This window comes from Chinchilla lanigera, unplaced genomic scaffold (genome assembly GCF_000276665.1).
Source record: "Chinchilla lanigera isolate Chin_1 unplaced genomic scaffold, ChiLan1.0 scaffold00058, whole genome shotgun sequence".
NCBI lineage: Eukaryota > Metazoa > Chordata > Mammalia > Rodentia > Chinchillidae > Chinchilla > Chinchilla lanigera.
The window spans coordinates 8,916,402-8,931,905 of record NW_004955459.1 but is presented as its reverse complement, the minus strand read 5'-3'; the positions used below and the strand labels follow the sequence as shown (position 1 = coordinate 8,931,905).

The following is a 15,504-nucleotide window of genomic DNA, read 5'->3' as shown; positions in this document are numbered from 1 at the left end:
CTGGAGCAGGGTGCAGACGTCATCAGCAGACGCCTCTGCTGATGAATTCCTCGCTGCAAGCTCACTGGCCCTCCAGCACCCAGCATGCCCCAGCGCTCTCAGGGGGACCCTGGGGTGGGGCCAAGCAGCTAAGAAAGCCAGCTGTACTCCTGGAAGGTCCAAATGACCTCTTTTATGGATTGGCACTGTTGGTGTGAGGTCAGGACTGCCGGAAGCTCCCCAGTTCCTCCAGTGCATTCATAAGCCCTGGAGTTTTGCCATTTGAAAGTCATTCCTTTGGGTCTGTTTGGTCTGGCAGAGTGACAGTGTCTTGGAGCATGTGTGCCCCTGGCTCCCTGTCAGTCATGCACAACACACTGTGAGTGTGAGGGAGAGGTCCCCAGCCCTCCTGAAGGGGGCTCTGTATAGTCATGGGTCGGGGTGGAGATGAAAGGGTCTGAAATAGTGTGAGATAAAAGCTGTTCTGCTCTCAGGTGTTTCACGCAGCCCCATCCTTCCTCCAGCCCAGGCTTGGTTCACGAGGAACCAAAGTCATCAAAAGCATCTGCTTCTCCACTGAGGGCACAACCTCAAGCCCAGTCTCACCTGGGTTGGGTGTGGCTCCTCCACCTGCTGGCTGAGTGATCCTGGCCAAGGGCCTTTGCCTTTCTGTGTGTTGCCATCTGTAAAATGAGCAGAAAGTACATACTTCAGGAATTTCATTTGGACTGGAAGAGGAAATACATGCATATGGCCCTCTGATGGCTGACATGTCATTTGCCCTGTGTTGAGATACCAGGTCAGGGGTACAGCTGTGATTTAAGTGGCTCTATGTAGAGGGGACATCTAGGAAGATTTCCTGGAGGAAGTGTCTAGAGAGTCATTCTTGGCTGCACTGACGGATGGACCTGTTGTTCTGGGTACTGGGTCGCCTGATTCCCCAGGTCAACAGATGCTCCCTGTTCCAAGTTGACTTGTTTCTGGAAGGGAAATTAACATGAGTCAACCGCTACCGTGTGCACTGGTCTCTTTGTATCACCCCGAGGCACCAGAGAAGGTCAGCAGCCTGGCTGAGGCCACTCAGCTAAGTAGGCAGGATCGGCGCTAGCAAGACAACTGGAGCTCTTGAGGGGACCAGCTGTGCCCGGATGCAGGGCTCTGCCTCCCCGCTTCCAAGCTCCGGGTCCTACAGACTATCCTCCCAAATCCAGATCTGCTCTGTGTGTGCTGCGATCCCCTTGGGGCATCTCTTCTGGGGCTGGGCAGTGGCCCCTCCGAGCTTCGTGCCCAGGCGAGAGTCCCCATTGCTGCAGTGCCACCCTGGATGAAGGGCGCCATCCTGGGAATGAGGTGACTCGGGGAGACCCTTGCTTGGCACCTCCTGTCTGCGCAGCACAGGGCCATGACCCTGCCTGGCACCATTGCTGGCACAGCAACTGTTTGCCCTGCCCAGTGGGCACACAGCCAGGGCTTCTGAGGTGGGGGTGGGGGCTGCCCTGGCTCTGGGAGCTTGGATCCCCCAAGGAGCTGAGGGATGTTCCCATAAGCCCAGGCCTGCAGAGGGAGAACAGTGGCCCATGAGAAACCTGGGGCCCTGCACCCTTGGCGATGGCAGGCAAGAAAACAGGAGGCAGAGCTCACCTTCCTCCAAAGGTAGCACCTACTCTGTGGAGACAGAAATCCAAGTTCCTGTGCATGAGGAACAGGTGCCACTTCTGGGGCAGCCCCATACAGCCATGACACCCCCTCACTCCTGCCTTGTCCTGGGCCGAGGGTAATCTGGCCAGAGGGATCTCGGTCACCCCAGACAGACTCACTAGGGCCGCCACGTGTGTATTGCTGGAAAGCGCCATGTGACTGCTGGCTGTGGCAGAGACCTCAGCGGAGACTGCCACCCTGGGGAGTGAAATGCAAGGGCCAGAGAGGTGGTGTTTCTGCTTTGGGACCTGGGCAAGCCCCCTAGGGCCACCTGCTTCAGTGACCACAGGCTGCTCCCCACTTCCAGCCACTGCAGGCTCTAGGAATCTGCCCTGCCTGACAGGTCTCTGGGAGATCCAGGGGAAGGGGAACAGGAGGTGCAGGAGCTGTCCTCTGGCCCATGGACACCTGCCTGTCACTGTGCCACACCCAGCCTTCCAGGTGCATCTCCTTCAGCTGCATGCCCCACTCCTGGGAGCCAGGAGGGTGGAGTGACATTTTCCTCAGTCTTTTACCAAAATCCTATATCCTGCAAAGTGCTGTGGTCACACACCAGAGCCCACAGAAGGCACCTTTGGCCAAAGGGTACATCAGTCTGTTCTGTTTTTCCTCCTCCTCCTCCTCGGGGACACAGCGCCTCCCCAGAACAAAGCCATCTCTTCAGCCTCCCACTTAGTGATGATTTCTTGCAGGTGGCTCTGCTTCTAGAGTGGCCTGAGAGTGAGAACAGCTAGAGGAAGTGGTGGCTCTTGCTTTATTTCCCAGGCTCCTTTCTGCCAACTTTGGTGCTTGACACACAAACTTGCTCCTGTCAGTGATTCTGGAAAGACTCTGAGTGCTTAGTGTGCCAGCTGTGTGCCCAGTGCTGAGTGTGCATCAGTGCCCGGACATGCCCTGCTCCCAGAAGAACCTCTTCACCCTGGGAGATGGGAGATGGACCCACCAACCTGAGACCGAAACAGGGCACCCTGGGAAAGCAAAGAGAGGGGTGCAAGCCAGGGAAAGGGGCTGTAGGGGAAAGTCGCCCAGGATTCCTCTACTGGGCTGTAGGGATGAGAAGGAGGAAGGCATTTGCATCCCAGGATTGGCATGGGCCAAAGCACAGAAGCTGACAAAAGGTTGGCAGGATCCCCAGATCTTCAAGTCCAGTGCAGTCACATCTGTAGTAGAGTAGAGTATTTACCTCCACGCCCTGAAGAGTAGCCTCCAAGTGGGAAGTTTGTGAAACCCAGATGTGAAGACATCTGGATGTCACCTGTTTGGGGCTTGGCTTGTACAGCATCGTAAGCCCAGTTTCCACACACTGCTGAATATAAAATCAGTAATTATCTCTGGTTTGCTCAGCCTTCAGAACAATCATTCTCTACCCAGAGTAACTGATTGTCACCATGCCTTTCACACATGCACCATCTTCCCTGTGGGCAGATATGCAGGCTTCCTGGGCACTTCTGGGTTTGTCCTAGGTGTGGCAGTAATACTGCAGTGCCAGCTGTCTTATGTAGCCTACCTAGTGAGAGTCAGGCACAGTTTAGGGAACTTTCATCTTTGGAAAACTATACAATAGACACATTATTGTCCCATTTTACAGGTATGGAAATTTAGGCTAAATTATTTGTTCAGTGTGATTCGGCTGTAATTCTAATCTAGATTTGTCAGATTCTCGCACATATCCTTTGTATTGTGTCAAACCATGAAGATTCCCTATTTTCTGAAAAACTGAAGCTGAGATCTTGGTATATGTGGCACCCAGTGACTTAGTAAAGTCTGATTTGTCTGAAGGGGATATATTTTGGAGTAGATGACCCTGAAATACCCAGATAGGGTGCTTGAAGGCCCTGGGCCAGCAGGTAGGGGGCAAAAAGCCTCATCATCACATTGAGTGAAGCCAGAACCTCCTCAAGGGCTGGCCAAGGGGCATAGAGTTTAGCAGCAGCCGGCACAGGCCACAGAAACAAGCCCTGTGCATCCCTGCTGGTGAGCATTTGAGACAAGGCTTAGTGTAGAAAATAAAAGGTGCAAGATTCTGCGGCAAGTCTTCTAGAGAATCAAGGTCTACTTGTGTTGGTTTGTGGTTCTTGAGTTCTTGGAGCCCCTGTACATCGCCTTCCTGACCGCTGCTCTTTATCCCCACAGGCCGGCTACTCTGAGCGGCAGCCCCGTCATCTCGGACATCTCCTTGATCCGGCTTTCCCCGCACCCTGCTGGCCCTGGGGAGTCCCCATTCAACGCCCCCCACCCCTATGTGAACCCCCACATGGAGCACTACCTCCGGTCTGTGCACAGCAGCCCCACGCTCTCCATGATCTCTGCAGCCAGGGGTCTCAGCCCCACCGATGGTGAGAAGGGCCTGGGGCCGGGAAGGGATTCTGAAGGGGCATCGGGCTTACCCCAGTCTCTGTCCTCCGGGACAGTGACCAGGCTGGTTTTCCTTCCCACTGCTTCTGAACACAGATTTTCAGGAGATAAATGGTGACAGCTGAGAGACTTGGGAGTTCCTTGGGTGTTGTGCTTATTACAAAGACCTGTGTGCTTTACTGGAAAGGTGAAGGTCTATTCAGGTAGGTTCTGTCCTAGTGGGAACCACTGGCTAAAATAAACTGGAGTCTGCAGGAGCTGGTATGAAGGGCAGCAGTGCTGTGTAACTGGTATCTCACAGGGTCCTAGAGCAGGAGGAAGGTAGCTCTGGCTGGTGCTGTTTTCTGTTTTCTGGGCCCCTTGCAGGTCAGCTCAGGTGGCCTCCTGGTGGCAGCCCAGCCCCTGACACTCTAGGCATGAACTTGTGACTTGTGTCTCTGGGTGCAGATGCTTGAGGGACAGAACTTGTTGGCTTAGCTCAGAAATCAGCTGGCCACCCCTAGTCTGATTAGTAGAAGTCAGGACAGGGCAGTATCCCATGATTCAGATAAGCTTTTCAGATCTAAAATACTTCTGGTTCCCACCCTCTTTCCCCCAACCCACACATGCAAACACACATGGACTCATACACGTGCACATACACTGGACAGCAGTGAGCACATTTGAGAGCTGGCCCTGCCCATGCTGCCTTCCTTGAAGTGTTCCACATGCCCTGGCATGGCATGGGCACTACCCACTGCCCTGCAGTGCTGCTCTGACAGGCTGTTAGCTTCTCATGGGTCCCATCCTTGAAAGCAACCAAGCTGCATCCCCTTAAAACATGCACTGCTGAGACTTCACCTCTAAGCCATGGTCGCTTCCAAGCTGGAAGACATTTGCAGAGTACACTGTGAGCCCGTGGGCAGAGGCTCTGAGAAACATGGTCCCAGCCAACCCCTCCTTATTACTGTCATTCAATTCTAAAGAAATGTGGCCCTCCCACCTGGCAGTGACCTGCAGCTGTGACCTGGACCTGAAACTTCAGCTTGGCTCTGAGAAGGTGCCAGCTGGAGTTCCACAGTGCAAGGGGCTTCTGGCTTCCAAATGTGAAAATAAAACGCTCCCTGAAGCATCAGGCTTAGGCTCCAGGAGGAAGGAGGTTTGTACTCTTCCTCATCTTCTCCAGAGGCAAACCAGGCAAGTGATTGTGACCACAGGGCTAAAAAAATAACCAACCATAATGTGGTGCCATTGGGAAATGGCCCCTTGCAGTTAAATTCCAGCCCTGAACTCCATACAGGTCTCCTAAGTGACCTTACCTGGTCTGGGGTCCTGAAAGTGATGCGACTTAACCAGAGTTGCTGTCTTGTAGAAAGAGCCCAGTTCTCACATCACTCCTGATGACCCAGGGATGGGCTGGTGGCACCATGAGGATTCACGTCAGGCTCCAGATGCTGTCTCCGCCGTTGAATGGTGTCCCCAAAGGTGGAGCCACACCTTCATCCACAGCCCCGTGGATGAAGGGGCTCATTTACCTCATTTAGAAAAAGGTCTTCCAAATTATCATTAAACTAGAAATCTTAAGCTGAAGAGATCATCTTCAATTATCTACTTGGGACCACACCCTAGTGACAAATGTCCTTATAAGAGATACATGGGAGATAATGATGTAAAGTCAGAAGCAGAGATGGGAATGATGTGGTCACAAGCCAAGAAGGCCAGCAGCCACCTGGGGCTGGAAGAAACAAGAAACAAGTTCTCCTAGGTCCTCTGGAAGGAGCCTGCCCTGTTGACACCTTGATTTTGGACTCGTGGCTATTAAGCTATTAAGTGGCCAGAGCCGGTGTGTCCAGAGCCGTGGTAGTAAAATTTTGTTATTTTAACAATTAGCACCAAGTTTGTGCCTTTTGTTGTAACAGCCTCTGGATACTAATGCATGGTAGCAGGGTTCCTAAGAGGCAGAAGCCAGCAGCCTTGCCAGGGTCACAGTGGGCTCTAAAAGGTGTCACAGAAGGAAAGGAAGAGTATCCTAAGACACTCAGGAATCACTGCATGGATTGCAGTGTGGCCCCTGCAGAAATGGGTGGTGAGATGGGTGCTTTGGAGGAGAGACCTTCCTGGATGGAGTGTCTGATTATGCCTCATTTCAACTTAAACACTAATGTGGTTCCTGTAACACTCATCCTGGCCCCACCTGGTGAGACAGAAGGGACAGGTTCAGCACCAGAGTCACCTGGCTAATTTGCATGGCCCGAACTCCCACAACAGGTAGACCAGATATCCCAAGGCTCCATCAGCCTCTAACCAAGCTGTTAAGTGGCCAGAGCCGGTGTGTCTGGGCCCCAGAGCAATCCTATCAGGAAAGGAAGTTCCTAAGCAATCCCAGGCAGTGTTTGCCAGACCATGTGCATTCTGGGGACAAGAGGGACCTCCATGGAGGGCTTCTGGGGAGGGAATGAGCAAGGCAATGCTCAAGCATGGACAGAGCAGGCAGACCCAGGGTGGGCAGCCTGGCTGGAATTCAGAGCAGGAGGAAGAGGAGGAAAAGGAGAGCAACGCCTTGCATCTACTTCTTTCATCTGTCCACAAATACACGTAAGATGGCACACTCTGCCAGCTCTAAGAGCAGAGAGGCCATGGCACGAAGTGATTAGGATTCGGGCTCTAGAGTCAAACTACAGGTCCTGTCCAGTTGCGCCACTCCACCACTAAGGAACCTAACCTCATCTGCTCTGTGGGGATGGCAAGGGTGGCTCCCAGCTTCTGGTGCTGTGGGCACAGTGAGACTGCAAAACGCATGTGACCTTCCCTCAGAACCGGCCTGCTGCACACCCAACAAGTAAGTGCTTGCCATATACTGAGCAATGCAGTTGGGATTTGACAGTAATTTTCAGAGGGGGCATTCTTACTCCCATTTTACAGATGGAAAACTGAGATAGCACCTTCTGGTTTTGCACACCTAGTAAAAGCCAGGACTCTACATGGATGTGTTTAGTTGCTAAGTTCCCAGTCCTTCTCCGGTACAGCAGTACTCAGTACCAGGACCCTCAGAGACATTGAATCCTTTCTTCCACCCTGGGTTGTGTGCTGGGAGACAGGAGGCTTTGGCCAAGGCCCAGGGACTCCCAGCATCCCACCTCATCCTGAATGTTCTGGCAGAGGCCAACCTGGCCCAGGTGGCTACCATGGCACTTTCTTTCACATTATCTTCTCCCTTTAAAGAGTTCTGGGCCCTGGGCCTTGTCACCCTGGGGCTCTAGTGGGGAGGAGGGAGAGATTATTTATGACTAAGGTGACGGAGGCATTCTGAGGCTGGACCTGGCCTCTCTTTGCAGCAGCAGCAGCCCCCTATGCTGGCCAAGATGGGGCCCAGCTCACGGCCGACAGTGGCACACAAGTGGGCAGGAGGGATGTCAGGTGGCTGTGTGTTTCTCTTTTCTTTCCTTGGTCAGGAAAGATGCAGCTGATGCCAGGTTCTGACAGCTTCTTTTTCTCCCCTGTCCCACAGTGGCCCATGAGCACCTGAAGGAAAGGGGCCTATTTGGCCTCGCTGCCCCAGGCACCAACCCCTCAGACTATTACCATCAGATGACACTCATGGCCGGCCACCCCGCACCCTACGGGGACCTGCTGGTGCAGAGTGGGAGTGCTGCTGGTGCACCCCATCTCCACGACTACCTCAACCCGGTGGATGGTGAGTGCTGGGGTGATACTGTAGTGAGCATCCAGACCCTGGGGCAGCAAGAGGGAGGGGAGCTGACTTGCACCCCCTTGGGGAGGTAAAGAGCAGTCGCCGTTCCCTTGGTGACAAGAGCGATAGACCTTTCCCCCTGTGCCCACCAAATTGCCATCCATAGAGGCCCACGTCTCCCAACAGCACTTTCTGAGTTGTATGGACCAGGAAGGACACTAAGCATTGTGTACATCACCATGAACAAAACATTCATCTCTGATTTTGTGGAAGCTGTGGGGGGGAACAGACACCACACAGCACTAGGAATGATGCAGTAGAACGGCCAGTTATACACGGAATAGGGAATGAAGGAGCAGGCAGAGGGTGGAGCACCGGGCTGGACTGGGAGTACAACTTGGAAAAAGGAAATCAACGAAACCCTCATTAGAAAGACAATACTCCAGCTCGTGATTAGAAGAGACGAGTCATGCAGAAGCCTGGATGCACAGAGGAGTGCAGTGATCTGATTTATTCTTGAAAGGAACCTTGTTCTCTGCTAGTCTGAGAACTGATTTACAGGTAAGGAGGAAGCAGGGGGTCCAGCTAGCAGATCTGACAGTTGGTGGTGTTTCAGGAGACGACGAAGGTGGAGGCACAAGACTGCTCCCAGGTCAGATGGGAACTTGAAGGGGAAGAAGAGAGCTGAGGTTGATATCAGGGTCTTGGGTCTGGGCAGTTGGAGGATGCAGTCTCAGTCAATACTTAAGACTCAGCTGTAAACAGCACCTATTTGGTAGGGAGGGAGGTCGGGTGTCCTAGGTAGATGAGGTTTTGGGTGCCTAGGACTCCTTTCCTCCAGCCAAACGCCCCATGCACAGCTGCCCTTCCCATTGGTGCTGCTCCAGGTCCTGCCCAAAGGTGCCTGGATGTGCAGCCGGCCCAGAGGCTGGCCTGCAGGTGTGCATCTCCTCAAGCCCTGCCCGGGCAGCCTTTCCACCCACAAATGGCCCATGGCAGGAGGAAGCACAGGCCTGCAGTGGGCCATCCCTCCCAAGGGGCAGCACTGGGCCCTCTGGCCTGTGCAGACTGTGGTGGGTTGGACAGTTCTGGTGGGAAGCAGGTCTGCAGGACTCAGGGTGGGCCCCTGCTCTGAGCTCTGCTCCCAGCTTTCTGCTGTTCTGCCTCACTTCCCTCAAGCAGGGCCGAGATCTTGTCTTCTTTGGATGTCTCTGCTGATGCCTCTTCCTTCCCTGTCTCTGTTCTTCTGCTATGGGGGCTGGCTCCCTCCTCAGGATCCTGCTTTACTTTCTCTGTCCTGCCCACATGAGACTGATAGGAACCAATGGTGTAGCCCTTGTGCCCCTTTGGGTGTCCCGTTTCCCCAAAACAGGAGACATCCAAGGTGAGATGGTGCTCAATTAATGCTAGTTTTGGTCTCTTTCTTCGAGTGTCCTTTTCTCCCTTTCAAAACCACCCCCCTTTTCCTCTTGCTGGATTCTGGGTCTCTGTTGTCTGCACCTCTGTCCATCTGATGCTTAAGCCCAGGACAGAGGCCCTCCTTGGCCATCTTTTCCTCACCATTTCCCCATCTACACTGTCCCTCAGGCCTGCCAAGTGTGGTTTGTCACCATTCCCTTGCCAGCCAGTTATTTGCCACCTTCCCAGCTCTGCTTTTTATCTTGGCACTCTGGACTTAGGTCCCCTTGGCCTCACTGCTACCTCCCATGGGGAACTGGAGGTCCCAAAACACCTCGCCACCCTGCGGCACCAGTTCCCACTGGTTTGCCACTAATTCCCACATGGTGGCCTAGGACTTCTCCCAGGATACCACATGAATGGAGTCCCAGGGCTCTGGGGGTAACCAGTAGGCTCCAAGACTCCCCAGTCATAACTGTGTAGTGCTTCCCCTCTGTGTAATGAGATGGCAAGCCCCGGGGTTGGGGCACATCTGACAGGGGCAGGCCCTTCCTGTGTGCAGGGTGAGAGAGTGAGTGGCAGTTACAAAGGAACTCGAATAGAAAGATGAACACTAATTAGTGCAGAAATGGCTCTGGTGGGAGAGCAGCTGCAGGCTGGCAGGCAGCCTGGAAAGGGGCTGGGGAGCAGCTTTGTTCTCCAGGGTGCTCCGCACTGGGCAGCATCTGGGGGGCTGAGCATCTCCAAGCAACAGGAAGGCCAAGGCCATAGGGGCAAGCCAGGAGGTGAGCTCATGGGTGGGCAGGAGAACTCCCAGCTGACGTCAGCAGCTGCTGGGTAACTCATCACACCCCCACCCTCTTTCTCCCCACTTCCGTCTTAAGCATCACCAGACTCCAGATTTGGCCTGAATGTGGATATCAGTTGCTCAAACTCAGGCGTGAGGTGAGGGTGGGGATTTTTCCTTAACTACAATTTCAAGAACAGGCTGTTTTTATGTTTACCAGTCTATTATAACCCAAGATCAGAGCATCTCCGATCATTTGCATTTGTCACTATTTAGTGCACTTTATTTCAGAAACAGGTTTTTTTCTTCTCTTCCTTCTCTTTCTTTTTTTGGTGCTAGAGAGGGAAGCCAGGGGCCCCTGCATGTTAAGCATGGGCTGTACCACTGGGCTATACCTCCAACCCCTTTCAGACAAGTTCAAGCCAGACCTTTGTTCCCACTTTTTAGAATACTGTAGACATTTCCACTCTGTTCCATACCTGTACAGATGTGCCACTCAGAGGCACGTCTGAGATGCCGAACACAGGGCTGGTGCTCTCCGCCCAGGTGTAAGCCCGGCAGAGCGTGGACCCGCCCCTGGGCTCCCCCACCACCACCACCCGCATCCTACCCTGAGCCAGCAGAGCCGAGATGAGCCCTGCCAACGCCTGTGTTTTCAGCAGGTCCCAGCGGTGTGGATCCGTGGAGTCCCTCTGGGAAATGCAGTCCCTACAGTAGAGATGGAGCAGATCTTTCCACCAAGTTCCTTTTTGCTCAGCATTCTCCCAGAGGCAAGGAGCCAGCCATCACAAGTCGCTGGCTGTCTGGCTCCAGAGAACCCCTGCAGGAGGCTTCTGGGTCTCTCAGGATGTATACACTCATACCAGCAAGTCATCCATAGACACGGCCTTGATGTGTGAATTCTACACAGGTACAAGGGCCCGCGAGAGCTCATGGGAAGCTGAGGAGAACAGACCTCCTCTGTCTGCCTCACCACACACATGTAATCATTCAGTGGGTAACAGGCACAGAGACAGGACCAGCCAGGCAGGGAGGTGAGCCAGGCAGGCGCAGAGGGACACCGGGTGGGGATCGTCTTGCAGCACCTTGTCCCCATTTGACACATGTGTCAACCATGTTTATTATCTCAGCCAAGTGCCATTTACATGATGGCATACTTAATAATTTTAACTGACTTACCTTTTTGGATTAAATAAATAGACCTTAAATGGAACTTTATATTTTCTGCTGACATGGAAATCTTGATCGTATCTGAGGAGGATGTCCTATCTCATCTCCATGGAACCTACCATAATCTCCCCTGGCCCATGCACATACCCTACATGTGGGAAACACTACAATATGGAGGAAAGGCAAGGCAGGCCAGGCCTCTGGGAAGGGGCACACTGGGTCCAAACCTGGCTGCACCTTATCCCTGGCCCTAGGCCAAATGTGGCAGGATAAGGAAATTCAGGCTCGTGAGTGGGCCCACCCCCTCCAGCCCCTGGTAGCCAGGGAAGGCCCATCTTCTCGTGTTGCTTAGGGCCTGACTTAGGGAAAAGGCCAGAGAGTAAAGCCATGTGGGAAGGGGACAGAGAATGAGTTAGGATCCAAGGATATCCCCCGTGGAGAGCAGAGAATTCACTAGTTGTCACCTAGGCCCTAAAATGGCATCTTCTCATGTTAGACTGTTGAATATTGGTGATTTAACCACAGTACTGCAGCAGCCACCTCCTCCCCTCCTCACCCCCACCACATTGAGAAGATGGAAATGTTTCCGATTGAAATGCTGTCTGTATACAGCCCATATTTCCTCTGAGCTGTATATTTTATTGTCATATTGACACTAATTTGACTCGGATGTCACCTCCATTGTGACACCCGTTTTTTATGCTGCCTGTGGATCCGGGGGGAGGGGGGACTCAGAAACCAATTACATTGATCATACTACAGAGAGGCAGGACGAGTTGGTGAAGGGGCTGCCGGAGACTCAAGTCAGGCAGGGAGTCCAGCCCCAGTCTTCTTAGGAGGGGAGACTGAGGTAGAGACCAGGCCTGTATGCCCTAGAGAGCAGCCGGCTGGAAGCTGGCATGGGCAGAGCCGTGTCCATACGTCATCTGGTAAACCTCCTGAGCCATCCTTCCAGGCCAGCACTATGAAGCCCCTTCCCAGGGGGAAACTTGGCCCAGACCCTGAGTTTCTATATCACATAACTCAGAAATGGGGCTGGTGACCTCAACCCAAGCCTCCTGGCTGCATGCCCAGACTCTCTTACTCCCCCCAAAGCCGGGGGACACAAGAGGGGAGCCACAGACAGCTAAGTGCGGGCAGGTGGAGGTCCTCCAGGTGGACTCTCAGAGCAGGTCCTCAGTGTATACAGAAGAGACTTGCAGGTAGCAGGCCTCCCCGACACTCAGGGAGCACTGTAAGTATTCAGGGCACATCAGTGCTGCCATAGGCCATGTCCTGCTGTCCCCAGGGAAGGTGCATCCCATCCCTGTGCTGAAATAGCTACGAGTATGGGGAATGCTCCTGGGTCCTTGCACGAGGACAGAGCTCCCTCCTGGTGCCCCTTAGCCCAGGATCCTGAGTCCACAGGCCTCGGAGGTGGGGAAGTCCCTAGCTCTGACTCCATGGAAACCCATCCTACACAGTGCATGAGACAATGGCCACCAGCCCACAGATCTTTTTGTTTTGTTTTGTTTTGTTTTCCGGTACCGGGAATTGAACTCACAACCTTGCGCTTGCCAGGTAGGTGCTGTGCCGCTGAGCTAAATCCCCAGCCCCAACCCACAAGATCTTGAGAAGGGTGCAGATAGCCCATCCTCTGCTGAGGATCCAGCTCAGAGACAGCCAGAGGCTTGCCCAAAGCCACCCAGTGCACAGGGGGTCCAGAGGGTCAGAGCCTGATCTGCCCAGGTCTTCCCTTCTGAGCATGTCTGAGCTCTCCAGGGAGTTCCTGACTGGGTGGCACCCTGTGGATCCTGCCTAGTACTGTTAATACCATTTTCATCTCTCACCCAGATGTTGAGCTCCGTGAGGGCAGAGCCCAGGGTTCTCCTTGCTGTGAGTCTGTGAATGCCTGTGACAGCCAGTCGCACTCTCAAGGCTGCAGGAGGGTCTGGTGGATGAATGAACAAATGGGCATGAGGAAAAAAAAAAAAAAGACCCAGGGCTGAGACTGGGTCAGAGTCAGGCAGTAACAGGAACAGGCAGTGTCGGACATCTGCCCAGGTGAGAACAGGCAGATGGCCAGTCCCCCAAGTGGCTGCACAGTGTTAGAACAGGTGCATCTACAGATGAATGGACGCCGTGGCTGCCCCAGTCCCCAGCTATAAATCACAGGCGAAGCCACGGGAAATGAGTGCCAGGCTTTTCTTCCTATTTAGTAATTTATCAAGGGAAGAGGCACATTAATAAACATATTTCCCTTGAGGTGTGGGAATAACAGAGATGAATATCACTGTCAGATTTGGCCTGTTTCCTCTTGTTAGGGGTGCCTGGGAGAGTGGGAATCCAAGGATTAGCAGCAAAGTCTTTTTTAAAAAAATGTATGACAAAGATGAGTGTGTTTCTTCTTTAGAAGATGTTAGCTTTTTTGTGTGCTTCTCATATTTCCCCATTTGCCACTCTGCTTATGAGTAACAGGAGTCTTTGGGAAAATCCATTTTGCACCTGACTTTGAAGTGGGGATTGACAAGGGAGGAAGTCAGAAACTAAGAATCCAGAAGCGTGGAGGGTGCTCGGGTGGAAGCCAGTGAATGGATGTGTAGTGACAGCTGTATTGCTGCATGGCCTTGTCATCTTTCCTAGACTTTCTATCCTCTCCTCCGTTATTAACCGGAGACCTACCTAGTCATCACACCGTCCTCCCAGCTCCTGTGTCATTTGGGACAGTCTGCAGCATTGCTGGCACAACCCCCAGCACTCTGGATGTTTCTTTCACAGCAACTATGCAAAATAGGCCACACTGCCCCCATCATAGATGGGAAAAGAAGAGCTCAGGGTGCTAAGTACTGTGCTCCAAGGAAGCCCCTAAGTGCCAGGCTGGGGGTTGGCTGTCCAGCACAGGCTCCCTGTGTGCCTTCATGCCATGCATGCATCTATCTATCTGTCTGTCTGTCTGTCTTTCTGTTTCTCCTTTCACCTCACAGTCCTCTCTCCCCTGAGAGCCTCTCTCCCACCCAGAGTATAGCACAGAGACAATGTTCTGGCACCCATGTATCTGCCTCCTGATCCCAGTCTCCACCTACCCTGGTTCTTAGCAGGGGTTGGTCTTTCAGTAGGGGTTGACTTCGGTGGGGTGACTGCTCCCCAACATGGCATGGCTGTGCCTTTTGCTTAGTGCATGGCTTATTCACCTGGGTTCACTGCAGGTGAGTGTTGTATTTGAGTTTCAGTGATACAAGGATCAGAGGGGAAGGATTAGTGTCCCTTATTCATAAAGGAGAGATAGAAGCAAGCACATAACCACACAGGAGATACAGATGCACCAGTGTGGCTCTCATTTGGAGAGAAAGGCCGACCGCAGGGAAAATCTGCCCAATTCAGGAGGCTGGGGAGGCTTCCTGCAAGTGACCACTTAGCTAAGGGAAGAGCTAGCAGGCAGAGGAACTTGTACATACAAAGGCTCTGTGCCACACAGAATGCAGCCCCCCTCCTTCCAGGGCCATTAGGTAGGTCTTTTCTCAGTAGTAATGGGCATTTGTCATAATTGCAGTGAGGAGCTTTGGAAAGTTTGGGGAGAGGACAAAGACATGATCTGATTTGCAAGTTGGAAAGCTTTCCAAAGTAAGGAATGTAGATTGGACAGCAGTTAGCTAAGGGGTCCTGAAATAATCTGAGCAAGCAGTAGGCTGGGCCAGGTAGTGGATTTGAGTGAAGGGAGATTTGGGGAGGGCCTGAGCAACTCCCCTTAGCAGGGTCAGCTGTAGTGAGGGAAGAGAAAAGGTCTCCAGCTGACACCCAGGGCTCCTGCTCTGCTGCTCTGTGGGTGCTGGCCGGGCCCAGAGCAGGAGTGGAGAGTGGAGGCAGCAGCAGACATGCTGATTTGGAGCCACAGTTCCAAGACAGAGCTAGGCCAGCCATGCTGCTGGTTCTTCAGCAATTCAAAACAGATGTCAAAAGCTGTTTCGGAGGGAGGGAGGGTACTTCTGGATCTGGGCCCCTCTCACCCATCTGAAGAAAGAGTGGACACTGAGTTCTCAGAAGATCCATGCAGCAGGGTTCCTTTGGACCTGGGTTCAGAACAATCCCTTTCCTTCTCATGCCTAGTTCTTTATCTATAAAGCTGATAGCTCAAAATGAGACCACAAGCCTGCATGTCACTAAAGAGTGGCTGTCACTGTGTTATTAATTGTTCAAGAATTCACAATCAGGACTTAACTGAATACCACGTGCAAGGGACATATGTTGGCTTGGGTTCTGCCTGGCCAGGAGTCTGCTTGCTGCCTGGCACCCTTGTTCAGAGCACATGCTCAGGAGAGTGGGGCTTCCCAGACAGCCACCTGTGCATCCCCGTATCCTCAGGCATGTACATTGGTGTCCTTTCCATGGTTGCAGTTGGAGTCAACTAATAAGTCATCTACCATGCACCTGGGCCCTCTTGTGGGGGCAAAACAACCCAGAGTCCCCAGAA

The 15,504-nt window shown here is 53.0% G+C and overlaps 1 protein-coding gene across 1 annotated transcript in view; it reads left to right on the top strand.

The window, feature by feature from the left end:
* The window catches only part of Gli2 (GLI family zinc finger 2), a gene marked incomplete in the record, with an annotated part of 231,756 nt that overhangs the window by 192,767 nt on the left and 23,485 nt on the right, over nucleotides 1–15,504 (top strand). The window contains 2 exon segments of the mRNA XM_013521092.1: nucleotides 3,811–4,013; nucleotides 7,520–7,705. Coding sequence (XP_013376546.1) covers nucleotides 3,811–4,013; nucleotides 7,520–7,705 — 389 coding nt within the window.